This window comes from Poecile atricapillus, chromosome 4, assembly GCF_030490865.1.
Source record: "Poecile atricapillus isolate bPoeAtr1 chromosome 4, bPoeAtr1.hap1, whole genome shotgun sequence".
Lineage (NCBI taxonomy): Eukaryota > Metazoa > Chordata > Aves > Passeriformes > Paridae > Poecile > Poecile atricapillus.
Genome location: NC_081252.1, coordinates 70381936 through 70407609, shown reverse-complemented (window position 1 = coordinate 70407609; position 25674 = coordinate 70381936). Strand labels below are relative to the sequence as shown.

At 46.3% G+C, this 25674-nt stretch overlaps 1 protein-coding gene across 7 annotated transcripts in view; it reads left to right on the top strand.

Moving 5' to 3' along the window:
- The window catches only part of FGFRL1 (fibroblast growth factor receptor like 1), a 167797-nt gene that overhangs the window by 16840 nt on the left and 125283 nt on the right, over positions 1 to 25674 (top strand). Inside the window, exons 1-2 of one of the 7 annotated variants that reach the window (XM_058837261.1) lie at positions 19386 to 19519; positions 20261 to 20457. The exons of 4 other annotated variants lie outside the window; for them this stretch is intronic. Coding sequence is in view for 2 of the 3 variants with exons in the window: in XM_058837259.1 (XP_058693242.1) it covers positions 19459 to 19519 (61 nt within the window). In the remaining variant the exon portion in view is untranslated. Of the gene's footprint in view, positions 1 to 5487; positions 5604 to 19366; positions 19520 to 20260; positions 20458 to 25674 lie in introns of those variants that run through there. 2 more of the 7 variants (XM_058837260.1, XM_058837259.1) reach the window with 2 other exon arrangements.

The following is a 25674-nucleotide window of genomic DNA, read 5'->3' as shown; positions in this document are numbered from 1 at the left end:
GGGCTGCTGGCTTTTGTTAACCTCTGAGGGAGTGTTTACGCTTGGCTTATGTTAACCAGAAGGGAAAAGTTTCCAGTCAGAAATTGATCTATCTGCTGATGCTAATAACTTTGTAATAGGGAGTTTGTAGAGCAAAGCAGATGTGGATGGAAAACAGCCCATGCCCTTACACAGAGATGTCTTCTGTCACCCTTTGAGTGAGATATTAGAGTTCATTTTTAGCCCAGGTGAGAGACCTTACTGAAGTAAGGTGTTGCCCCCATGCTCACCTCTTTGTAATGACCCCATGTGTCCCCAGTTTTGTAGAATCATAGAATCCTAGACTGGTTTGGGTTGGAAGACTGCTTGAAAACCCTCTTGTTCCAAATCCCTGCCATGGGCAGGGACACCTTCCACTAGGTTTCCCTCTCAACGTGACCTTGACCACTTCCAGAGATGATGCAACCTGTTCCAGTGCTTCACTACCCTCACAAGAAAGAACTTCTTCCTAATATCTTGCCTTCTGTCTGATGCAACTCTGTGGATGGTTGTACCATGGGTCAGATTAGGACATAGATATGACTGGAAATCCTATTTAAAAAAAAAAAAAAGGAACATCTAAAACTCATGGCATAGCCCTGCAGCACTGGATTTTATATACCTGGCTGCTGCCTGTGGTACCCCTCAGGTGCTTTGTACCAAGCAGGCTGTTACTTGCTGATATTTAATATTCATCGCTTTGTCAGTGGTGTTTCACCATGGCTGGAATTACAACGCCAAACTAAGTCCCCTTTTCAAATTTCAATGCAGTTTGTGGGCATGCTTTAATTAATTTTCAGAGCACTGCTTGGAGGAGCATATTTTATGCCTACAGTATTGTGAAGGCATCACACACAAACCTCATAGAGAGGGTCAGGAGCGGCATGGCAACACTGGTTTTGTTATGTGCTTCTGCCCAGCAAATCTTTCTTGCTCTTTAATGTAACCTGTTGCATATGAAATTAATTTCCAACATGCATTTGCTTACAAAATAGCATTCTTCACACCAGCAATCTATAGCAGTAGAAGAAACCACTGCCAGATGTCTATATTTATAGAAAACCGGCATGTTCTGTCTGGTGATGACAGAATATTTCAGTGTATTTATGAAGTGCTCGTGTTTTTAGAAATATTGAAATCCAGTCAATATCAGTAGAATCTTGCTTTTCTTATTTCAACCAGCAGAACATGTTTCTTTGGTAGATACAGTACTAAAAACCTAGGAAAAAAGCTTTCCCTACCCCTCTGTCGTCACTGGTTTATTTGTTTTGGTTTTACTTTATTTCAGCTTCACAGACCTCATTTTAAAGGGACATCTCTGGTTTTAAACAAACATTACTAGAATCTCATGAAGGTTTAACTATATACTTCTTCATCAGGCATTTTTACTTGAGAGATAACTGCTCATAAAGCTGAAAGAATAATTTTCACTCTAACCGAAAGTCATACAGCATTTTTCAGTTTTCAGACTCAGGTGTTTCTTTTTGCTTAGATGGCCCTCTTTTGGGTTGTTATCATGCAAAGGGTCTCACATTTGAATCTGAACCCCTTGAATGTTAAATTTGTATCAAGCCAGAGGTGTTGGAGGGTGCAGAACCTGGCATAGTTGGTGAAGCCCAGCAGAAAGAGTGTCCTACAGACAGTTCAGTTGTTTTCCAGACTGTCTGTAAACAGCTCTATTGAGCCACTCAGTGCCTCAGGGTCAAGGCTTTTGCTTATATTCCTGACATGGACACTGGAGAGTTTTCAGAACTAAAGTTTGCAGAGATCTGGACAGATCCTGGTTGGGAGGTGCTGTTGGGAGCCAGGGCTACAGACCTGGCAGTGAATAAATGGAAGGGATTTAGATAGGTGCCTTCACATATTCGGGTAACAAATGAGGAGCTGTACAGAAATGTAAGCAAGAGGGGATCCTTGTGGGATTTACCACTGGAACACAATTGCTAATCTGTGCAATCTACAAATCAAATTAATTGGGTTTGCTCAGGCTGTTGCTCACACAATTGCTAAGCACAGTAGCTTGAAGGCAATGAGGGTTTGGCCTCCCAATCTCTGCTGCGTATTTGTTTTTTTTTGCAGCAAATGCCTTTGATATATGTAAGTTATATTTCCGTACATTACAAATGATAGATTCCTCCCCCATATCCTGTGACAGCCTTCCCTGGAGACAGACAGTCTGTGTTGTTTTAGCGAGATGGAGAAAGATTAACGGGAAAGGTTTTGCTAGTGTTTGCAAAGACTTTTAGCAAAAGGGAAAGGTTTGGATAGAGGATTTAGTGAGAATGAAAAAGGGTTTCTGAAAACTCCTGCCTGCCCACAGGCTCCCCTCACTGCCTCCTCTCTCATGCTGTCTTCTGCCTGTAAGGAGCATCAGGACAGTCCGGAGGAACCCATGGGCTTGGCTCCCTCCCCGTGCTCCTGCTCAGGTAGAACTAATCCCATTGCATCTGCAGGTCTGCAGATGATTTTCTGACCCAGCTGTGCTGGTGCATTGAGTCTGTGGGTGGGCAGGGAGCCTCTGCACCACTGGGGAGTGTGAGGAGGTGGGTGCAAGTGGGGAAGGGGCTCCAGGGGACCCCTTTGTCCTCTCCATGGGGCTCACCCCACCAGGCATGGGGATGCTGTCCTGCAGCCTGAAGCCAAGGCACCATGAGAAGTGTTCAGCTCATGGATAAAATCATTTATGTGTCAGTGTCTGAGCTGCCCTCAAAGCTGACGGGGGTGTTGGTAAGTAGGGCATTGAGCCAGTATTGACCATCTCTCTGTAGACAGTAATGAGAGTTTGACACCTCAATTTAGATATACCCAAGAGCTGAGTCCTGGCCATATTTAAATTTCTGCAATATCTAATGGTGATGCTGCCATAGTCATACATAGCTTATGCATATCTGCATGCAGTGCCAGTAATTAAAGCCTACAGGTAAATCACAGGCAAGTCCCCACAGAGCTTTTTTCCCCTCCAATGAGTTTTAGAGCTGAATAGGCTCTATCTCACTCCATAGCTGCTTAATATTCTCAGCCATTCTTATCCAGAGCTCCCAGCTCCTCCCTGCCAGGTGTGCCTGAGGACACATCATGGTTAAACATCCAAGGATGTTCCTGTGATATGTATTCCTATGTGTTTTGGTCACTGTCAACAAAGCAGTTGTGTCTGGAAGCTTCACACACCAGCTCCTTGCTCCTATGTGTGTAATATGTATTTAAGGGAAGAAGTGGTTTTCTTTCCTCCTGGTGATCAATTTATACCCCAGAGCGGGAAGGATTAATAGCCCTTGGGGCTTTCTCATCACCATGCAGGAATTAGCATCACAAGCAGGAGGGGCTCAGAGGTCTGACCTGCAACCTTGTGTGGTGTTTTCATTGTGAAGCACAGACAGGATGTACAGTAAATTAGGTTCAGGCAGTTCTGCTTGCTGAAAACAACATCATTTCACAGTGACCCTGAAAACAACTTTTTTTTTTTTTTTTAGAGTCCTAGCAGAGGGACTGTAGCTGGATCCAGGAGGAGGAGTTGTGGGTGGTGGATCAGGAGCTGGAAGCAAAACTTTCCTCTCTGGGTTAGTGCTGCAAATCCTGCCCTTGCTGACAAGGCTGGTGACGCACACAGAGGACTTGGTGGCCTTCACCGTGGCCTGATACAGGGCTGATAGAGCAGCTCCTGCTTCGTGTGAACTGGAAAAGATGGACACCATGGCCTGGAGTCCCACTGTCACGAAAGGGGGCATCCAATCGAGGCAGCAGTTGGAAAAAGCCACCAACAGAAAGTGCTCTGTGCAGAGCCCCAGCGGTCCCTTTGACAATGGGAGCAAGAGAAGCTCGTCCAGCTCTTGCTGTGCTGCAGAGCAGGATTTATTTATCCCACTCTACCTGTGTGGGATGCTTCATGCCCTAAAAGCACCTTTTCCTCCTGTAAAGAGAGATGAGGGACCCCTCAGGTGCCTCTGCTCTGTGTGTCAGAAGTTAGAGGTGAAGGATGGGATCTGGTTTTGAGTGTGTTCTGGTGTAAATCAGGAATGGCTTCTTCGAAGTGGAAAAGGAAAGGCTAATTTAAAGCCAATATATGTGAATTTACCCTCAGGCTTCAGTGAGAGTTAGAAGGATTAATATGTGAGTCAGCCCATTTCCTTACACAGGCAAAACTTTTCCTTATGGCACGAGATTCAGCTCATTGCAGAAGGCTCAGGTACCAGCAAACCCCTCTCTGAAAGGGAGGCATAATGTCTGTAGACACTGTGTTGCCTGCCTGTCTGCACAGGGAGAAGTGTCATGGTAAATGAATCCATTACCCAGGATTGTTGATATAACACCTTTCTCCTACCTCTGAAAGAAGCTTCCTTTTAGGTCTTTAAATCTGTGTTATCTTCAGCTCCCTGGGTGTAATTGAGGGATTTGGGGATTAGAGGATGGAGCCAACGTCACTGCTGCTTTTCTGCATTTTTGGAATGTGAGAGAAGAGGCTGGGGGTGGAATGGTTCTCGAGTGTGCAGTTTATTGGTGTGTCTTTGGTAGTTTTATGGCTTTGTTGAGCTGTGTGATTTATTAACACCGCCAGAGACTGTATTAATGATTATTTCACATTTCGTGAGATCTTAGTGGGTCCTGCCCATGGGAAGGTCAGAACGAAGGGGCATTTGACATAGTACTGCCTCACTTACAATAACAACTGATAACGAGCCTAGAAAATAAGTAAGTTCCTTTGACTTCAGGGTGCGTTATCTTGCAGCAGATATCAACACAACCTTCCAGAGAGAACTGTTGACCCTTTGCTGTGTGTTGTCAGATCTCTAAGAAAGTGTCATGGCAAAACCTGCATGCACATATGCACTTGGAAGTGCTTTTACTTGCTTGGGAACGGGCACTCCAACATTTATTCCTGGCAGATTTGGTACTCTCTGCTAGGCATGCGGGATTGTGGGGTTTGCTTGGGAATGAGCAGACCCAGCTGGCATGAAAAAGGACTTGTTAACATTTGCTTTTCTTTTGCAGGGGTATTCTCTAGTAAAAGTCAACCTGGCCCACTTGGTACCTTCCAGAGGTAAAGGGCCAGTCCTCAGTCTGGGTCTAGCTAGTCTCAGGTTCACACCTGATCCATTGACTATTCCTGGTGCATGTTCAGAGTTCTCTGAAAAACATGGGTGTTTTTTGGCTGTAACTTCTGCATTGAACAGCAACTGAAGCTTTAAGAAAATCAGTGATTATTACAACTCTGTTAATGAAAAAAACCCAAACATCTGTTAGCAGAGAACTACATTTTGGGTGATGGCATCCAGCAGTGTAGACCCGTTCTGTTGTGGATTTGGTTAGGCTGTCTCAGAGCGACAGCTGTCTGTGGGTCAGCCTTGTCCTTCCAGCATCTGTGCTAGTGGAGATAAGACAGCAATCACCCCTCAGCTCTCACTGCTTCCAAAGCCGATTTTACAATGTTTTTTTAATTTTTCACAGGCTACTGCTGGCCAAGCGGAGACATTCCTTGTCTGTTATTCATGGGCAGAAATGCTTGATTAGGGCTCCTCTTCCTGGAAACATCAGTGAAGCTAGATGCCCTGGATCCTCTTCCACAGATAAGATTAAGAGCATGGAAATAGGCACGCTTCTGGCAGTGGTTTTTACTGGCTCTGGGTGGTAATTGCAGAGAGGGTATTTTGGATGATGAGAAATTTGCTGTATCATTTGTCAAGCACCGTTCACTGGTGGGTTCTGGGGGCAGAGAACTCACCTAATTGACATGGATTTTTCTTTTTTCCACGTTGTTTCTTTGGCTGGCAGTAGCTGTGAGGGTTGCTGCTGAGAAGGGAATGAGTCACTCATTTGTTTGAAGCAGTGGAGAAAGGTTCTCCGTGTTCCCATTGATATTAAACATGAACCTGTGATGTTGGTGGTTTCCTTTCCTCCTGCTTTCAGTGTATTTGGTTTTCATATCAGGGAGGTCAGGAATTCATGCTTGCTGCCTTTGAGGAGGGAGGTTTTGGGTAGTCTTTAGCTCTTTCTGGCTGCTCATCCCAAGCTGCTGCCCTCGAAGCCCAGTGGAGCCTGTCAGCTGGGGATATTTTCAGTTGCTGTTTTTGTGGACAACCTGCCTGAGCTCTCAGCCTCATGGATCTATTTTACTTCACTTGTTTTTATTAAAGTCAGTGACCAGTGCAACCCTGGAAGGCAGCCAGGCTTTATTTCATGGCATCACAATTTGAAGGATGCGAGGATCAGCGTATGCCATAAGAGTGGCTGGTCTGTCCTGCCTGGCACAGAGCTGGGAGCTTCGTCTGCTGGATCTCTTGTGGGGGCACTAACCTGTGTTTGATTAAGTCTGTTCTAGCATCTCTCTATGTGATTATTTCCCTGCAGGCAAGTAAAGGGTACAGGTGAGACTCTTATAACTGGTAGTCTTCTCTCAATAAGCAGGAAACTTAATTTCCCAGTTTTTGTCATAATAATCCAACTGACATTACCCCAGTAAGATTTTCCTCTTCAGGGTGTCTTGCTCAGGAAAATGCAGAAGTGATTCCCCTGGTGTAGGAGGACTGGTCCATGAGAAAGCTGCTTTTCCTGCCCAATAGTGATGTAGCAGACTGCATCCTCCTCGCTTTCACTCCCCACAAGTAAATTTTCTTCGGAGTAGTCACCTGGGGACACATGTGTGCATGTTTAAAATAAGAACAAAAACCCCAGCCAGTGTCTTGTAAGCGCTTCTGTTGGCTGCTGGTTCTGCTGAAAGCTGGAACAGCAGATTTCACTCTCCAAGTAAAACTGGTCCCCCGAGGGGCACAGTTCCACCTGACATCAGCAGTGCCCCATGGTTCCCCCATTGTTTTTATTTTTGCTGTGTCTGTAATTAAAAAAAACAAAACCATCCCATCCTCACCCCCACAGAGACCATATGTGGAAGCCACTCTCTGTGCTTGATGCAAATGCAGAAAATGTGTCTGAAAATAGATTGCAAATGATGTAAAAGCTGTGCTCGTCAAAGGAAAACGACAACCCATGAGTTTGCCCTCATGGTTCTGGAAGGGATTTTGTCTTGTGCAGAATGTGTTTCCCCCTCATCCCCCTCCTCTCCCCTGGAGCTGTAAGTCTCCTTTTGTTCAGCCACTGTCGTGGAGCTAAATCCTGGAAACGTAATTTATTCAAAGTGTTCTGCACACATGTAAATGGGCAAAACTTATTGACAGCTGAGTTAAAGTATCTCTTTCTTCTGCGTAACAAGGCACTTTTGCTGGATCTTTGAGCCGCTGGCTTTGTTCCTCAGGCGGGTGAAAAGAGCTTGTGGGGGGAGAAACAGGCACACAGGGAGAATGCCTTGGGTGTGTGTTGTGTGTCTGCACACTCAGATTTGTGGGGGAACGCTGTGGCAGCACCTCTCCCCATGGAAGGTGTAGGATGAAAATCTCAAATTTTTATCTCGGCATATTTTTGATATAAGAGGACACTGTCTGTGTCCCTGGTCCTTTGAAAGGCTCCAAGTGGCTGTGTGTCCACCTTTAACTGTGGGAAATGACAGATCCCAAAAGGATCTTGGTATTTGTCTATTAAATTCCAAGCACACAGCAAATTCAGCTGAACTTTCTGCTGCTTAAGCACTACTCTTTCCTCCTCCATAGAAGGCCTTGAATTAGCTAATTAAAATCTAGGGGAGAGAGAGAACAGCCTGCAATGGAGTGAACTCACAAGATTTCTGAGGTCATTGCTGGTACAGAGTTCCCTCACTCTGTCCCATGAAAAGATTTTTAAGTATTCATTGGAAATCTCCCATGGATTTAACTTCTTCCTTTGTTTTCCTTTGCAGTAAAAGCTTGATTGAAAGTGGCTGTGGCAGCAGTAATGCCTGGCTGAGTTTGGAGAAAACAAGCTCTAGGCCCATTTAGACATTTCATTTGAAAGCAGCTTCCATTATCTCCTATTAGGAGCTGTGGTTAGTAAGGAGCAGGGTGAATGCATATGTGTGTTCATCCATTATGACTTCTTTGTCAAATTTTTTTTAATCACTGTTTTTTAGGAAGAGGTGAGATTATTTTTTTTAATGTAGGTAATGTCTGATAAACCTGACTCCAGTTTTCTTGGGATATCTTGGATCGAGGATCCTGACAGTATTGAGTTGATCCCAGAGTTAAAATACAATTTATTCTACTCTATCAATTAATCTTTTAAAATATCATCCATATCCCATGAAAGAAAAATGACAAAAATTTGGGTTTTTTCCCCCCCATACTTAAGTTTTTTTGTTTTTTTCTGGGAGACACAGTTCTTAAAACTTAATTCACATGCTGGAATTTAAGGTGTTAATTTCTATGGCCTGCTGAAAGCTGAATCATGCTTTCCCAAATGTTTTCAGAGCCTTAGTAAACACAGGTGAGGCTTTGAGAAGAAGAGTGTCTCTGCCTGAGTCTCAGCAGTGCAGCCCCTCTCACTTCAGTGGGACTGCAGGAAGGTTTTGTCTTAGCAAAGGTGGAGTAGATCAGTGGACAAAATGGAGAACTTTTTTATGTAAGGACACAACTGGAAATGTTTTCTCTTAACCTCAGAGCAGGTAGGGCACATGGAAGCAGTACTGGCTTCTGCAGTGTATCTTCAGCAGGGAATTGCAAGGGGGAAATTCTGTCTTACCAACTCATGCCTGAAGCATGCTCTTTGTGTTGGGACAAAGAACTTTTTGTCAGCAGAGGCTGTTTCATATAAAAATGGTATTTTCCATTGAGTTTCGTTTTGGAGGCCCTTCTCTCCCCGCATCCTTTCCTGCTGCTGCCATCTCACACTTCTCTGCCTGCACTGGGCCAGCCAGACCCATTGCACTACTGAGAAGCAATGCAACAGAGTATTTTCAGATGGTTTGATGACCTGAATCTTCCTTCTCACCACCTCGGAATGACCACACAATGGGGGGAGGAAGGAGTCAGTTTGATTTTTGCTTTACTGTTGCTTTGAATTTAAATCTCTCCAAGTTCATAGGGGCATCCAAATGCTTTTGTGGTGCTGTTGGGGGTTTCTTGGTTTCATCTTTGCAGTCTGAGCCCGAGTGGGGAAGATCCCAGGCCTCTGGGTTCTTCATGGAAGTGAGAGATCTGACGCTGTGGTGCCTTGTGCTTTCTATTTTTGTTGGGCTAATGATAGGGAAATGCCGCTTGCTCTTCAGATTGATAGGAGGAAACAGCTCCCAGAAATACCCTTTTTGTGGGGGTTTTCCCTGTCTGCTAGAGGGATGTTGGGAACGCTCTCTGCTGGAACACAATCTGTGCTAGAAGTGAACTGAAGTGTGTGGGGAAATGCAGTCAGTCTGCACTCCCAGAGTCTGTCCGAGGCAGTGGAAGGAGTCGGATGAAACCCATGGGAATCTCAGGCCAGCACTGCAGTTTCTGCCTCTTGGGTCATCCTTGTTTTGACCAGGCAAGGTGGACTTGGGATCATGTTAGGCCTTGTTCACCAGTCACATAAAGTGTCCTCGAATTGGAGGTTACCTTTGAGTTGCGTAAGGATTTCACTCTGCTGGGCAAAGCAGGGAGCATTAAGAAGGGACAGCAAGCAGGGAGGAACTCCAAAAGTCTGGGATGGATTTTAGTCCTACCCCATGATGAGCAAGAAGATGGCTGAGTCCATCTTTTGTACTCTTTCAAGAGTGAAACTCCTGGGCTGACCATGCTCTGAGGATTGATGTTAAATAAGCCCAAACCAAATTACTCTGTGAAGCCTCATTCTTGAGAGGGTGTTGATGCTGTCAGGCTTGGACAGGGCCTCCCTGTGGCGGCTCTGGCTTCTGTCAGCTTTATGACTGTAGCCATGAAATTAGCCATTTAACCATGTAATGACTTTTTATTTCATTTAATCTTCCAAAAAGTGCTATTTGTGCAAAAACACTAGGAGTGCTGTGGTTTCTAATGTAGCCTTTCTCTGGCTCATTTCCTGCCCAGCTGTTGTCCTCTCCAGCCCCTGTCTCCTGGCTGTGGAGGTCACACCTGCACATCTGCAGTGCCCACCTCAGCCTGCTCTGCTCCTCATGGAGCTGGAGCCAACCATGGCTGTGACCGTCCGGCTCCTGGCTTCCTTCAGCCCTCATTCCCAGTGGCCATCAGAGCTTTATCTCTGGACCTGGTGTCTGATGAGGCTGTCATGGGGCAGGAGCACTTACTGGAAAATGATTTATACTAATTAGGCAGCCTGAAGGTTTCTTGTGGAACAGTAGGAGGGAAGACACAGAGGTCAGTTGTCTTTATTCTCCAAAAAGCCATCATCACCTGATAAAGATTCAACTGCTTTAGGTTTTGAAGAGGATGTTTCATGCTGCTTCAGCCAAAGCAGGGAGTGAAGACTTCAATCTAGTGACCTTTGTTCTCTAAAAGAGCGTGTCAAGTTTTGGCTGCGCTGCTGGCCTTGACTTTTAATTGTTGTAGAGGATGTGAGATCAGCCCCAAGCCTTTGTGCTGCAGCTTACCCGGTGAGAGGGGGGAAGTGCACACCGCTGCCACAGTTTAATGTGAAAAAAACACAGGCAGCCTCCCCTTCCCCCAAATAATGAGCTACCTCTTATCAGCAAAAATTAAAGCAAGAGAAGAACAAGAAGAATGTTAGGGATGGGAAACCTGATTTTATCAATAGCTGTGTTTTCATGCAGATTGTTACACCATGATGCATGAGGGGGTTGCCCTGACTTTACCTTGTCTTTAGCATAAACTTCATCCCCATAGGAAGGGGCAAATCCCCGTTCCCTTGCACAATGACTGCATGTGCTTGTGGGGTATCTGAATTTGGCCTGACAAAGTGGCCTAATCCCCCCTCATGCCTCAGAACCACTTCTCACCCCGTTGTGATCCAGCTGAAGCTGATGGGCCAGGTGCTGGAGAGGGAGGACAGAGTAGGAAGGGTTTTTGAAGGGCCAGCATGATCTTGTATCAACATTGATCTCCGAGACTGATTTCTCTGCCTTGCTGTCTGTCCACTGTGTGTCACTCTGCTGGAGGAAGGACACCTGTGGTGGTTTGCAGTCACCTTTAGAAGCATGTCTGTACATGGGGTGCCCTGTGGTCCACATGGGGCCATCCAGTGATGTTCCGTGCCTCTTCAGTGTGCCATCCTCAGGTTACCTGGCATCCTGCCCTTGTCCCTTGGGCTAGTGTTTGCAAAGAGGTCCTTGTGAGGTGCCTTGTGCTCCACTGTCTTTTCTAGACAGCAGGAATGATTTACACCCTTTTTATGCCTCTTTGGCCCTTTTACTTGACAGAAAAGCACTAGAGCATGACTAAAATTTTCTGTGCTTCCCTGCAAAGAAGAGCCTTCCCTGCAAAAAAGGAGGTGCTTTTTCCTTTATCCCCAGCATGGCAGCCCTCTCACTCGTGATGGGGGGCAGTCATTTCTGGCTGACCTCACCAAGGATAGTCCCCAAAGTGTTGACTAGTTGCTATCTCGGTTTCAGGGCTGCTGAGATGCGTCCGGCAGGGAACAGCACTCGGGAACTGTTTTTTTCTGGACAAATGTCTCCTTACAACCTTGCTGTTCACGTGGGTTATGTGATTTCCAAGCTGGCTGGGAGCCTGGAAGTGAACTCATAGGCCTCAAGGAGCAATAAGTGCTGTGGTGTTTTAGCCAGCCCAGCCAAACTCAGCGTGCACGTGTGTGTGTGTGTGTGTTTATGTGCGTGTGTGAGAGCACTTTCCAGCAGACCATCTATCTGTAATGATAGCCTAGCTCCACTCACTTGTGGTATCAGCAGCGATTTTATGGTCCCATCAAAAAACACAAGCCAAAAAGGAAATACCCTCCTGAAAACAGCCTGTTCTAAACTGCACATGTCACCTGTGGGTCTGTGTGAGTGGAACAAGTCTCTCTCAAACATAGCTTTTCGTGACAAAGGGTTTGCTGGAAAAGCTGAGGATCGAGCTGGAACCTTTACATCGATGAGGTGTGTCCAGGTAATCAATCCACCTCTGAAATCAGCTCCCATTCCTCTTCCAGGTGCTGCCCTCTTTGCAAGGGTTGTGCAAGGAGATTTGAAGGCAGCTGCCTGTGAAGGCAGTAAATCTGTGATGGATTTGGAGGTTCTCTAAGCAAATGGGCTCTGAAGTGCATTGGAAACAGAGTCTGTTCTTTTATACTTGTGTTGTGCTCTCCTATAATTGGCTCTGCAGATGCTGGCTCCTTTGAGAAACCAAGGAACTTGCAAAGGTGTTGAATGGTTCTAGTAGGAGCTGAAAGGAGATGTGAGTGCTTCACAAACCCTCGAGGAATGAAAAGTCTGTCTTAAGGTACCAAAACAGTTTCATAGTTGGCTCGTACCCAAGATCAAGCCAAGAGAGAAAAGCAAAGTAATGCCTTTTCCAAAGGTCTCTTAGAGCTTCAAATCCTAGGATTGATGAAGTCTTTGATTTGGGACCAAATTATTTGATAGTGTGTGCCCTTGTTGCTCTATTGCTGCCTGAAGAGCCTGTCAGATGGAGCCCTTGATGAGGGTGTGCTGGGCTGTGGGCTGAGACTGGTGTGGGAATCATCTGACCTGTCCCCAGTGCCTCATTGTGGTGAGATGAGCAGAGTTGCTGTACTCGTGGTACAGGGATGCTGAAGGGAGCTGGCTTGAACATGGACAGCTGCACTGGGGAAATCTGGGCTATTGTTTGCTTTTCCCAACACAGATGAGTGGTACATGGGGACTTCTTCCCAAGGCTCTGTTAGCCCACAGGAATATATGCATTCCATAGGTTCAGAGTCCTATGTGCCAGCTCCATATGGATGACCTGGTGTGTCTTCTGCTGCTCTGCATGTCTTATGCTTGGAGTGACTCAAGGCCCTGGAGCCAGGAGAGCTGTTCTCCATTCCTGCCGCTATCCATGGCTCTGCCACTGATTTATCCTGGCATGATGGCAATTCCCTCTAATTATTGTGGGCCATGGAATATTCCCTTCTTTTATGTTCTTATGAAAAATCAAAGAAATGGGAATAGATTAAAATCCTCCATTTCATATTTTTAAGTATTTTTTTTAGTTCTGAAGCAAGACAGAAAACTTATTTAATCTTGCTGGGTTACAACAACACCAAAGCCTGGAAGACGAGATGCTATTGGGAAAAATAATTTGGTAAAAATGGAACTGGTGAATTTTGGACTGATGGAAAGTGACAGCCCTTCAGCTGTGGCTTCAGTGCTCTGCAGCCATAGCCACTACCCTGGCTGCCATAAGCATGCACTGAGGTAAGGCAGGGCACTGCCCATTCCTGGGCATCTCTTGCAGAGCTCCCAGAAGCAGAGGCATTTCTGAAACACCACCTCTCTGAGTCTCTGATTTCTACCCACCTCTTCAATCTGATAGAGCTGAAGCATAGAATGAAAAGGCTACAAAACACTGTTAAAGAGACCTCCAGAATTTCCCATTAACCAGGACTGGCCTGCCCTGACAAGCCCTTGAGCTGTCGTAGCTTTTCTCTCTCAGCTTCCTGATAGAGGGTGCGCAGCATTTCCAAAAGAGACTTCTGCCAGTGCCAGGAAAGGAGACAGTGTTGCTTCGCTCAGGGTTGTCCTTGTGCTTTTTCCTCCCTCTTGTTACTGAGATAAGGAGTCCGTGAAAGACTGTGCAAAGCACCATGTCGGTTTAATCAGTGTACGAGGGAGAAACTCGATATGCCCTGTTAGTGTAGTCACAGTCCAAGCATGAAATTAAGTGGAGGTGGGGGTGGATGTGATGGAGAGAAATGCTGTCCATCTCCCAGGCAGGAAGCTGAGAGTCCACAGGAAGGGAGAATTGAGGGAATGCCCTTGCAGAAAGCCTCCTGGAGCCTGGCAGACCAGGACTGTGGTGTCTTATAATTATTGCACATAATAACCCAAAGTGGGTCACGCAGCAGTTTGGTGTGACGGTATTAAATGGCACTTTGGGAGAGTGTGCGTGCTGATTACAGCTGGTGAGGAATGCCGTCACTTTAAGAGGGGTGAAAAAGAAGTGAGAATGAAAAGATTTTCTTTGTGCCTTGAGGGATGTGAGGATAGTGTTTTCTCCATCACCCCAGGGATCAGTGGGGAGTTACACTCACTCAGCCCAGACATCAGAGCCTGAGGCTGCATGTTGACATGGGATTTAATGCAACCTGTCTGCCTAAACTCCGCTTGTCTGTGTCCTGGTGGATGCCTTCTAGCCTGAATTACTCTGGAGCAGTGCTGTGCATGACCAAATGTTATCTGTACTTTCGTCTGGAGCTGGCAGTGTTTAAAACTGGTACTTTAAGCCTCCACAAGCTGGTTCTGCTATGGAGAGAAGTGGTCCCACCTGCTTCTTGCCCTGCCCTGCTCTGGTCTACCTGCCCTCAGAGAATGTGATTCAGGACCTCCATTGCAATCAGAAAAGGCTTTCTTGGGACACTAATTTTGCCATCAAGTCTGACTTTTTGCATTTTCTGCAGGGATTTCAATGTGCTCTTTAAGCTTAGAAATCACAAATGTTTTAAATTTAATTGCTCCTCATACACAGCTCTTACTAGATGTTGTAGATATGACAGCTGTTTCTGACATGACAATTATATGGGGAACCTGCAAACAAGACTGTCAAGATGGTATTTCATGCTGCCCTGATCTCTGCTGTTTAATTATCCTTTTCATCTTGTTCAGAATGAACAAATTAGGCAGAATACTTTCATTTGAGTCTTCTTTTTGTCTGAAAACAAAGGATGATTTTAGTAGCCTCGGGTTACCCTCTGAGCTCTGAGTGCTGCCTTATTCAGGCAACAGTCCTGCTGAAATTAATGGGTGTTGCACCTTGTAGTGGACAAGTCTTAAAATGCTTTACAGAGGTAGCTGGCACCCTTGTCCCTGCTTTACAAGTCCAAGGCACAGAGGGAAGAGCTTCCACCAAACCAAGCAGCAAGAGAAAGAGAATATGACCTGGCTGGTAGTGACAGCATTGTAGCTCAGTGTTAGATTACCCCAGCTATGTCAATTTGCTGATATGGAGTCAATTTCCCAAAACAGGGCCATGGCTAGGTAAAATTTCAGAGATGAGTGAGGACAAGGATGCTCTGGTGAAAGAGACTTCTCCTGAGTGCTGTGAGAGTTTGACCTTCTCACTGCTGCTGCTCACTTGACATTCTCACTGCTGTTTCACTGGGGAAATCATTCCATGTCTCTTTTGTTTCTTATTCTTGTTATTTCTCTCAGAGCTTCACTCAAGCCCTGGCTGGACCCTTAGTCCTGCTGTGGGATGGAGCTCTCTGTAAGCTGTATGAAATCGTGGTGTGGCTGCGCTTGTTCTGATCGCCCTCTCTGCTGATCTCTGCCATTCTCCAGCCTGGTGTCCCCAATTCCCCACTGCCTCCCCTGGCCAGGCCCTTTGCAGTGCAGGGGTGAGCTGTGGGCTGTGCAGAGTGCTGTCCCTCTCTGCCAGGCTCTCGGGAGTCCTGCCAGCTGCCCCGCTCCCTCGGGCTGACAAAGGCTGGGGCTGCTGCGGGAGGAAGCGTGTGCGGATCCCAAGGGGAAAAGGAGAGCGAGCACTTTGTATCACTCGACAGGAAGGCCTCTGCTTGACAAAAGAGCGCTGCTGACAGGCTCCAAAAAGCAGCCAGCCTGGGGCTTGTATTTCCTGAGCCAGCAAGAGATCCCCAGCCTTAGTGCAGAGGGGTTAAAGAGATGGAAGTGAGAACCGTGGGCTCTGTGGGTGTTAGCAGACCATGGCAGGTGTTACTGACCTGTGCTTGGCTCTTGCTTCCCAAAAGGTGAACTTGCCACCCACCCCTTCCAGCCTCTGCTTTCCGTGCAGCCGCTGGGGCATCGGGGATGCCGGCAGCTTGGGAAGCACTTGCCAGATTTTTCCCTTCCCCCTCTGCTCCCCTCTCCCAGGCTCGCACAGCAGTGAAGTAATCTGTGACATTCAGACAGCGGGAAGGGGAAGCCGCTGCAAAATAAAATAACAGCATCAGGAAGCGGCACCGTGCTTTTTCCCACTCCCAGCTGGGAAATGACAACACTTCATTCAGCTGCTCAAAGCCCGGCGCCAGTGCTGCCCTTGCTGAGCAGGGCTGGCTAATAACTTCCCCGGCTGGCCAGCTCAGCACTGCCTGCCCAGTGGGCTCAGGGGCACTGGGAAGATGGGGCAGGCCAGGTGCCAGCAGAGAGTCACTTCTAACAGCAGGCGCTGCACAGTAACACCTGGCAAAGCAGTTGCCTGGGTTTATAGCTTCTGTGAAGACCCCGGAGGGTGTTTCTTTTACATTTTAATTCCTGCTAGTTACATTTTGCAGGATTCCCGGACCTTCCCCCTTCCTTTTTCTGGTGGCTGTTATTTTTACAGATGCCCTGCAGCGTGAAAGTTTCACAGCCCAAATCCAGTGTGTTGTGTGCCAGAGAGACCGCCAGAGGCAAGCTGACCTCTTGGACAGGTGGTGTGCGAGTTTGGAGAGAAGTTTCTCTCTCTTCTTCTCCTTCTTGTTACAAACCAACCCCTGGGTGGAAGGCACTGCCTCTGTACACAGGTGCCTGAGTGCAGGAGGTTGGTTCCTGTGTTCCTTCCTCCCTAAAACATTAGGTGAGGGGGAAAAAAATCAACCTGGCACATCAGATCCAGTGATGCTACCAGCCAAGCACCTTAAAATGGACAGCGAGATCCACAGATTTTAAATCCTCAAAAGCAGATTATATTCTTTATTTATATATGACTGGAATGTAAAAATAAGTAAGGCAAACCCTCCCTTTTTATGGCTGGAGTCCTAAACCACAGATCTGCTGTGGATTTAACGCCTTTTCTCCTCAACTGAATCTGAAGGGACACAAAAGAGCCAGCACCTGGTGATGGACTTGAAGGTCATGGTGATTTTCTGTCCAGAGCTCTGCTGGGCCTGTTGGTGGCTTTTTAGCCTAGGATATGACTTGTCTTGTAGGGATCATAGATCAGATTTTTCATTGACTTCAGCCATGCAGCTCCTAGGGTTAGAATAAAAATCCTGTTATTTTTCATTCAGGTATCTTCCACAGCAGCCATGTATTTTTAGTATATGCCAACAGCATCAGGAGGGAGAAAAGTTGGTGCAGCCCTGAAAGTTGTCCCTTCAGCTTCCAGCCCCTCTCTTTGGGTGCTGTGACTTGATGGCATTGCCTGAGTCATGATGTCACCTCATTGCTGTGCTGGCATTGCTGGGTGTGTGGAAAGGAGCACACATCCCATGGTGTGAAATGTGAAATACCAAGATGGGCCTACAGATTGCTGAGAGGCTGCCCCCACTGCAGTTGAGTTTCTCCAGCAGCTTTGGGGGTTGTCACTTCAGCCCTTCAGATGGTTACAGCCTGAGCTGTTCACCTTCTGCACGTTGCTGCCTTGTGTCCACACAAGGATAACATAAATGTCTGTCCATGTTCCTGTGGGTTTTTTTGAGTTGCTTCTGAGTGTTAAAGTAATTTTGTCTTTTGCACCTGGTTTTTATCACCAAGGTCCATCACTGTCAGTCCTCTTGCAATTGTTTAGGTTAATCCTCTCACTGGCTATTTCTTTTCCTCTACCCAGCACTGGTCTCCCCAGGCTTCTCATCCTGCAGTACAGCTAAATCCTGAGAGCATTGGTCCTGCATCCCAAATCAACATAAAATGCCTGCTGTTTTTCTTGGCCAGGTGCACTAAGAATGCAAAGGTATTAAATGATGTCACTATCTAGTGATGGTGCTCTTTTGGTGCTGATTTGCCACAGAAAGCAGGGGTGCAGCTGTGAGCTGTAAAGAGGAGGGTCTTGGCACCTATGTCTCGACTCTTGGTGCCCCAAACCCATCTTTCCCTATGTGGTGAGTCTGATTTTAAAGTGTCTGCTCACTTACAGTTGTGCAAACCTGTGCAAAGCTTGGTGTGTCCTGCTTTGGGATGATTCCTGATCCTAGAATTGATCTCCTGTGGAACTGTGGCAAATTGATTTCATAGTTCTGTTCATCCTCCTGTTTTGTTTCTGGTCTGTTCTTTTGGACATTCTCTCTTTTTGTTTGTTTGCACTGTACTTCATTCAGCCTGGGGTTCTGGTCCTGACAGGGACCTTGGGGGAGCTGCCACAGTAGTCATGTAAAATCTTACTGTGTTCATGTGACAGGGCTTTAACCTGTTTTACATCACTGCAAACGACTGCCCTGGGCATCAAAGAATGACAAATATACAGTCTTCTGTGTATGTAATTATGTTACCTGTGATATAAAGAGTGAAAAAAAAAATAAAGGAAAATAACTATTTAGAAATTGCGGAATTTGCAATTCTATCACACTGAAATTAAAGTCTCCCAGAGTTGTATGGGTTTTACTGAACCTGAGACATAAACAATTCTACTGAAATCATCATAGAATTGTAGAATGCCTTGGATTGGAAGGGATCTTAGAAATCATTTCATTCTAATCCCCCTGCCTGGGCAAGGGTGCCACCCATGAGTTGAGGTTGCTCAAAGCCCCATCCACCCTGGCTTTGGATACTTCCAGGAATGGAGCATCCACAGCTTGCCTGGGCAACCTGTTCCAGACCCTCACCACCCTCACAGTAAAGAATTTCTTACTCACATTTAATCTAAGTCTCTCCTCCTTTTCTTTTTTCAGTTTAAAGCCATTCCCCCTTGTCCTACCTACCTGACCAAGATCCTTTTTTATAAGTGTTTTTTATAAATCTCCTTTAGATACTGGAAGGCTGCTAGAAGGTCTCCATGGAACCTTCTCTTTTCCAGGCTGAACACCCCCAGCTGTCAGCCAGTCTCCATAGCAGAGATGCTCCAGATCATCTCTGGGGCCTCCTCTGGACTCGCTCCAACACGTCCATTGTTTTCTAAAGGAAAATAAGATTTTCCTTGTAAGACAATTTCCACACTTCAGGTGTTGTTGCTGTTTCACTTTGGTCCAGATTTCAAAATCTCTGAAATGGTATGTGAAACAAAACACCCATCTTGTGCCAGCCCCTGGTGGAGGAGGCTTTCAGTGCCCTGAGCAGTGGGCTGGGCAGCTGTGAGCTCTTGAGAGGGAGCAGGCTGGGAGGAGGGACTCAACTCAGGGAGCCAAGTGGTTTCAGTTCTGCTGTTCACCCTGGTACAGGCTCCACATTCAGCCCGGGTCAACGAGCCATGTCTGCAGATAAAGAGCTATTCTGGTAAAGTGTGCTGAGAGGGGATGTGTAAATGCAATAAACCCTTAAATTTATGCACTGTATCCGACTGAGCCTCCACTCCCCTGCAGCTGGAGCTTCTGATGGGTTTTAGGGAATGATCCTCCTTAAATTAAACAGAAAGTCAAAGCCAGCAGTAACTAAATGGGCTGGTGTGACATGGAGGAGGCAGGAGCTCTGCTGTGGGGGCACCTGGCACTGGGCAGGGGACAGGGACACCGCCCGCCCCCGATGGCTCCAGCTCGTTAATCTGAAACCGCCGTGCGCCAGTCTTGGGACAGGTTTTAAATAGCAAGTCAAGAGGGGAGCCACGTTTTCCTGGGGCTGAGCAGGGAGCCAAGCTGAGATAGTGCTGCTTGCCGGAGCGTCTGGACAGCATGGACAGAAAAGGGCCCCTCTTCCCAGCATCCAGCCCCCAGATGGGTTTTGGCTTCAAAGGTGACTTTTTTTCAGATAAATGTCTACTGCTGTGGAGGTTTGGGGGGGAAAAACCGGCAGCTGAGGCAGAGAAGGGCTTGTTCTTTGTTCTGTCAGCTGAGTGAGTGATCTGGACTGCTGCAGAGTGTGAGGGGCTGGGCTGCTGGTGGGCTGGGCAGGGTGTGACATGGCAGATGGAGCACACAAGGTGGGAAGGGCTGATGTGCCCTGAGTGTGTGGGGATGGCCAGTGCTGGTGGGCAAGAGTGGGGGCCTGTGGCAGGATGTGACAGAGGAGAGATGGGGAGGTCCTGGTGACTGGGATCCAGCTCTTGAGCTGTGAGCAGTGAGGACACCAAGGGTTTTGGGGGAAAAAAGAGATGAAAGTGTGGTCAAATAGAAACAAGATTTCTGAACCACTGCAGTTGGAACCTTTCTTTATGGTGTTTCTGGCCAGGGTCAGCTCTTGTCCTGTCACGTGTCACTTTTATTTAATTGGTGTTTATGGGATTTGTGCCAGCATAAGTTGAACTAATGAATTAGGCCTCAGAGGCAAAGCAGCTCCAAGAGGGCCAAAAGAGTGGGGTCAGTTCCTGCTCCTGAAAAAAACAAGTGGAGTGACTCTCTAAAGTGGTCTCTTTCCAAGGCGAGAGGAGACTGTGGTGAACCCAGCATCCAAGCCTCCTGCAGTCCTCAAAACTGCTTTTACTTAACCTGTGTAGTGGCCATTTTCACCATGTGACTGTTCTCTTCCTTCTCTCAGGGCTTAACTGTGACCTTCAAGCAAGGCTAAGGTGGGAGCTGGAGCCTGCTGTCTCAGTCTGAAGGGGTGCAGTGGTGGTGTCCCCATCCCTGGAGGTGTTGAGAGAGACTGGATGTGGTGACATGCTGATATTGGGTCTTGGGTTGGACTGGATGATCTCAGAAGTCTTTTCCACCCTCAGATTCCATGGCTCTGTGGTGGGTGTGATGTGTGGCTGGGGTGCCTGCATGCCCTGCTGCTGGCTGCATCCTCCCAGATGTGAACTGTGGAGTTTATATCCTCTTCTTTGGGCCTGTTTGGACAAAGCAGATCAGAGGAAAGCCTTCAGCCAAGAGTGCTGTCCTTATTTATTAGAGCCTTGACAAGTTAAATAGAGGTAGAGATTAAATATGAATGGGACTTATGTTGGAAAGCTCAGCCTTAGAGACATTAAAGAAAAGGAAGTTAATTCAACAGGGAAGTCACCTGACTAACAGGAGGAAAATCTGAGTATGAGGGGGATGCTGATCATGTCCCACTTCCCTTGTGGAGCAGAGGAGCTGGGACAGGACACCTGAAAGGTGTCTGGCAGATGTGGCATCATCCTGTTCAGGGGGGAGCTGCAGCCACAGATAAGCATCATCATTTTAACCTCTCTTGTAAGTCTGTCTTTCTGAAAAACAAAGCAGTAAAAGCTGTCTACTTTTGCAACTTATGTGCAATGCAATTAGTGGATCCTTTCCATGTGCTGACAGATTTCATCTGCCTCTGTCTGTCTTTAGTTATTAATTGCTTAGGATTTAAACACAAGTTTCTCATTCTTTATTTATAATCAATACTTGTCTGATGGTATAAATAGCTGTCAAATTAAGCTAAGTATTACCAAATCATGGCAGATTTGTATATTATTTGCATGAGAACAGCTTTGTGCTGCCTGTTTAAATTAAAGTGACTGTGCAGTCATGTTAAAGACAAGATCAGGATGAGTCCAACTTTGTGTCAATGTAACAGCAAAACTTGGATTATAGGCTTTTTTTTGCCAATGCATAGGGAGGTTTGTTTTTTTTTTTCTCCTGGTAATTGATGGTCTTTTCTGTTTCTTTTTCTAAAGCATTTACTGAAAATGTGAATGCCATTTTAAGAGTGTTTCTTTAGCAAGGAAGTTTGTGATAAATGGAAGGCAAAGTTCTTCATTCCAAGAAAGCACTGCAAACCCACACCACATCTGCTGACTTCAGCAGTCTCACCAGGTTTACACAACACACTCATTGCAGCTGGGCTCGCTTATTGTGCATACTTAGAGAAAGTTAAGTTACCTCAAGAGATGATGGAAATATTTCTTGGGAAATGAAGATTTCCTGAAATTGTTTGGGTACTTTTATTGAGACCAACATACTTGTGTAAGAAGAAAACGTAAATAGGGATGTCTCCAAAAAGGCCAAGACACAGGAAGAGCAGGACAGTGAGGTGCTCCTCATCTTGAGTTCAGGTTGCTGGCTCAGGATATGGATCTCCATGATCAAATCTCTTATCTGGAATGAAATGTATTCTCCCTTTTAGAAGAGGAAGAGTGAGAGACACTTGACCCTGCATCTTGGACGGGTGATAAACTATAACTTTCTTCCTGGGAAAAAGTTGAAATAAGAGTAAACTGAGAGAAAAAAGAGACAAAGGGGGCTACATATTTGTCCCTAGCTGGTGCTGTGTGTGCTTGTGCATTGCTTGTGGTGCTTGTGGAGACACACAGCCTTCCCTTTGGTGTCTCTGTCCAAATATTTTTCTCTCTCCAGCATGGAAAACATGAAGTTCCCAAATATGATACCTTTCTGTTTGCAACAAACACTTAAACAGTGTCATGTTTATGGGGGACTCAGTCCTGCATTCAGGGCAGGGATGGCTTGTGTCAGTCCCAGAGCCCACTGGGTTGGTATGTTGCTCTTCCACTGTGCTGATCAGGTTGTTCATATGTTTGCTTGGCAAACAGGATCATTGAAATGAACGACTTTTTTTTTTTTTTTTAAAAAAAAAGATGGCAAAAGAGTAAAGAGTGATAATTCTACCTCACCCTGTTGTTTCTTTTTCTGTGGAGATTTTTCGCTTGGTGAGACAGGCACTGTCTCTGGAGCACAGAGAGCTGCTGATTCTGCTGACATCCTTGAGAAGATGTGTTATAAACAGGAAGGAAAGAGGGAAGAGCCCAGGTCTTGTTGACAGGGAGCATGTGGCTATTTTTGTGGCTGGGAAACCTTACCAGACCCAAGTTTGGAATCTGGGTGTGCTTCTGAGAGGTAGCCAACCTCTCCAGCACTGTTGCTGTTGAAATACCCATTCTGACATCCTAACCCTGCTAGAGTACAACCTTTTCATTTCTTGGATATGCCAGCAAGCTTTATTTTCCCTTCTTTTTTTTTTTAAGTCTCCAGTCAGTCCATTCAGTCCCTCTTGGGACAGGCTGTCCTGCTGGGGTGTTGCTCTGCAATTAGATGTTAGGTGTCAGGAGTAGATAATGGCCAAGCACGTATCACAGAGGATGGCACTTAGCTAATCACTGGCTCTGTTTATCTTACAGGCTATTTTAGGGAAAAACAACAACAATGCAAGAAAGCTGCCACTGTGGTGTCTGTGGTTGAGGTTGGCTGCTGTTGCTTTGGGGTTGTGTTGGCATTTCCACTCTGGCTTCACATGGTGCTTTCCCAATGGCCTTGTTTTCACAGCTGCCCCATGACCGGGCAGGAGCCCAGTGGCAAATGAATTCAGCCACAACTCTGGCCAGACCTTGTTGTCAGCACTTCTGTCTTCTGCTGGATCACTTCTGTGTTGCCTTGTTTTTTTCCCCTGGAAAAGCAAGAACCTAGGTGTGGAGGCGTATGGGAAAGGGAGATTAGCTTTCAGGATAATTAGCATCATCCATGAAACTTTCACATTTTATATGCCTGTTACATCAGAAGCCTTTAGGGTTGAAGTTGCATCTTTAGGCATTTTAGTATGTTTAACACTTGATTCTCTGAATCTCCAGCATCTGCCTGGTTTAGGTGTCTTACATCATCTTTCTGGGATCTCTTTCAGCAGCAGAGAAGAAAAAAGTGTGTTGAACAAAACATAGGATGGCTGACCTTACACAGATTATTTTTCAAACATTCTTTGCCTGAAACTAATTACCTCATACTAATTAGCCCTTTCTAAGTGGTGAATTGCCAGGCAGGCAGCTGTGGATGTTGTCAGTCAGGCTCCAAAGTTTTTAGCTCCTGGTGAAACGAGAGCCTAGTTGAGCCTCTCCAGTGTACATGAGGGTTGTTAATCCAGGGACTTGCCCTGGGTACCCCATCTGGTTAAAACAGTGGAGAAAAACCAGGGGAAGCTGTATATGTGTGACAGTTTTGGGAAAACAGCTTTAAAGAGAAATGGAAATTCTGTCTTGCTTCTTACTGCTGTACCATGCAAAAAAGAAATCTTGCCTCGTAACCCCTGAATTGCAGGAATTCCTGGAGCCCCAGCAAGCCCCGTCTAATCTCTCCCAGTCCCTCATGTATCGCCTCTGAATGTTTTCAGTGAGTTCCCAGACCTCGTGCTTTCTTGCTCCTGATAACTAGCCATTGCTGGGATGCCAGAACCACTGCACTGCATAGTTCAGCTATCAGCAAAAATATAGTGAGATAAAGGGAATGGTTAATACTAGAGAGTCTGTGGTAGTGCAGATGTCAGAGATACTCAACTGGCTTCCCTGGAGAAGTTCTTTAAATGGGTCAAGTTACTTTGGGAAAATAGTATCTAGCCCTTTTGACAGTGTGAACATCCATAAGAGCATCATGCAGACATTTCTTCCTGTTGAAGAGTTAGGCAGCCATGAAATAGGCACTCAGTGCTTCAGGGTCTTGGCAAGGTAATGCCTGCCCCTGGGACTTTGCAAAGATGGCTTTTGGGTGCTGAGCACACTTGGGAAGATCACAGTTGCAGCTGAAGATGAAAAGCTGGCCTGAATGATGGGCAATGAGTTCTTCTGAGAATTGAGCCCATAAAATTATGAAACCAGACAGAGGAGCTGAAGGATTTATTGAAATGACTGAGCAATTGTAGGATCACAGATGCCAAAGAGGAAGAATAGGGCTATTGGGTTTTCCTGCCAGGTCAGGACTGCTGCCTGTAGTGTCTAGTCTAGCAGCCTGTTCAGTTGTTTTGAGTGATCATTTCCATTGCTTCCCTTCTGAGACCCTTCTATTTCCTGATAGGAAAGCTTAGTAACAATGAGACCTGACTGGCAGGCTAAATTTTTCTTCTGTCTAATTGCTGGTTAATATTCTTACTCATTTAATGGGAAATGCATACCAAAACAGAGAAGAGATCCCATGGGGTCCCGTGGAAGACGTGCTATTGTCCACGGTGTTTTCTCCAGCACGTCACTGCAGAGTCCCTCTTGGCAGTTCTGTGTGATGATTTGGTGGCTGAGACATTTTGTACAGCTTGGTGTGAAGAATGATGTTTTGGGTTGAGGTTTGTGGCCTGTGAGGTTAAATAACGCAGGAGTGGTGGTCTTGGTGTTGAAACCAACTTTTGGGAACCAATCTCTTTGTTACTAACTTGGGCAAATATCCTTCAGCTCTGGTGAACTTGTGAGTGAAAGAAGGTTTTGCTCCTCCTGATGCCTATCAGATGCATGTATCTGAGCTTTTGGCATGTGGGAAGTGCAGTGCAGTGTGTCCACTTAGTTTCTAGGAAGGGGCATTTGAGCTGAGACATCTGCATTTGAGATGTTTGCAGAGGAGTGTTCACCACTGAGCAGTGGTGGACTGTCATAGCTGGGAGTTTGTAGCTGCTTTGGGCAAGGCTCAGGGAATGACTGAAGCGTCTTGTGCTGAAGAAGCTCTGCAGAAGTGCAGAAGACAATGATTACACTAGTCCAAGGTTTTGTCCATGGGTCTCTGGGTCAATATGGGTCTGCCTTCGTGCTGAGTAGGAGAGGAAGAAGCAGGAAAGAAGAGATTGCAGCCACCTCCTCCATTCGTGGGGATGCTGTGCTTCACCATTTATGGAGGGGGAATGGCCTCAGCTGTGAGGGCAGCTGCCACTCTGCCCCTCCTGACCCATACTTAATGCTTGTTAAATGAACACAACCTTTAGCTTAGGTTCAGCATTTCACTTGATAGCTCTCTGTGCAGCCACCAGTGCTGGGAAAAGGGAGGGAAGAGGAATCCCAAGAGCAGAAGCAAGAGAGCGGAGAATAGCAAGGGGAAGAGAAAAAAATATAAGGACATTGTTCCTAACAGCACTTAGTGGCCTAGATTTTCCTTTCACAGCTATTTCTAAAGTGTGCTCTATTGCAGATCCATTCAGCTTTTACTGGTATATGGTACACTGTGTAGCAGCAGCCACTGTTGTCTGCTCAGCTCTTAACATGATACTCTGCCAGATGGCAAGGATATAAACCTGCGTTTGTACTC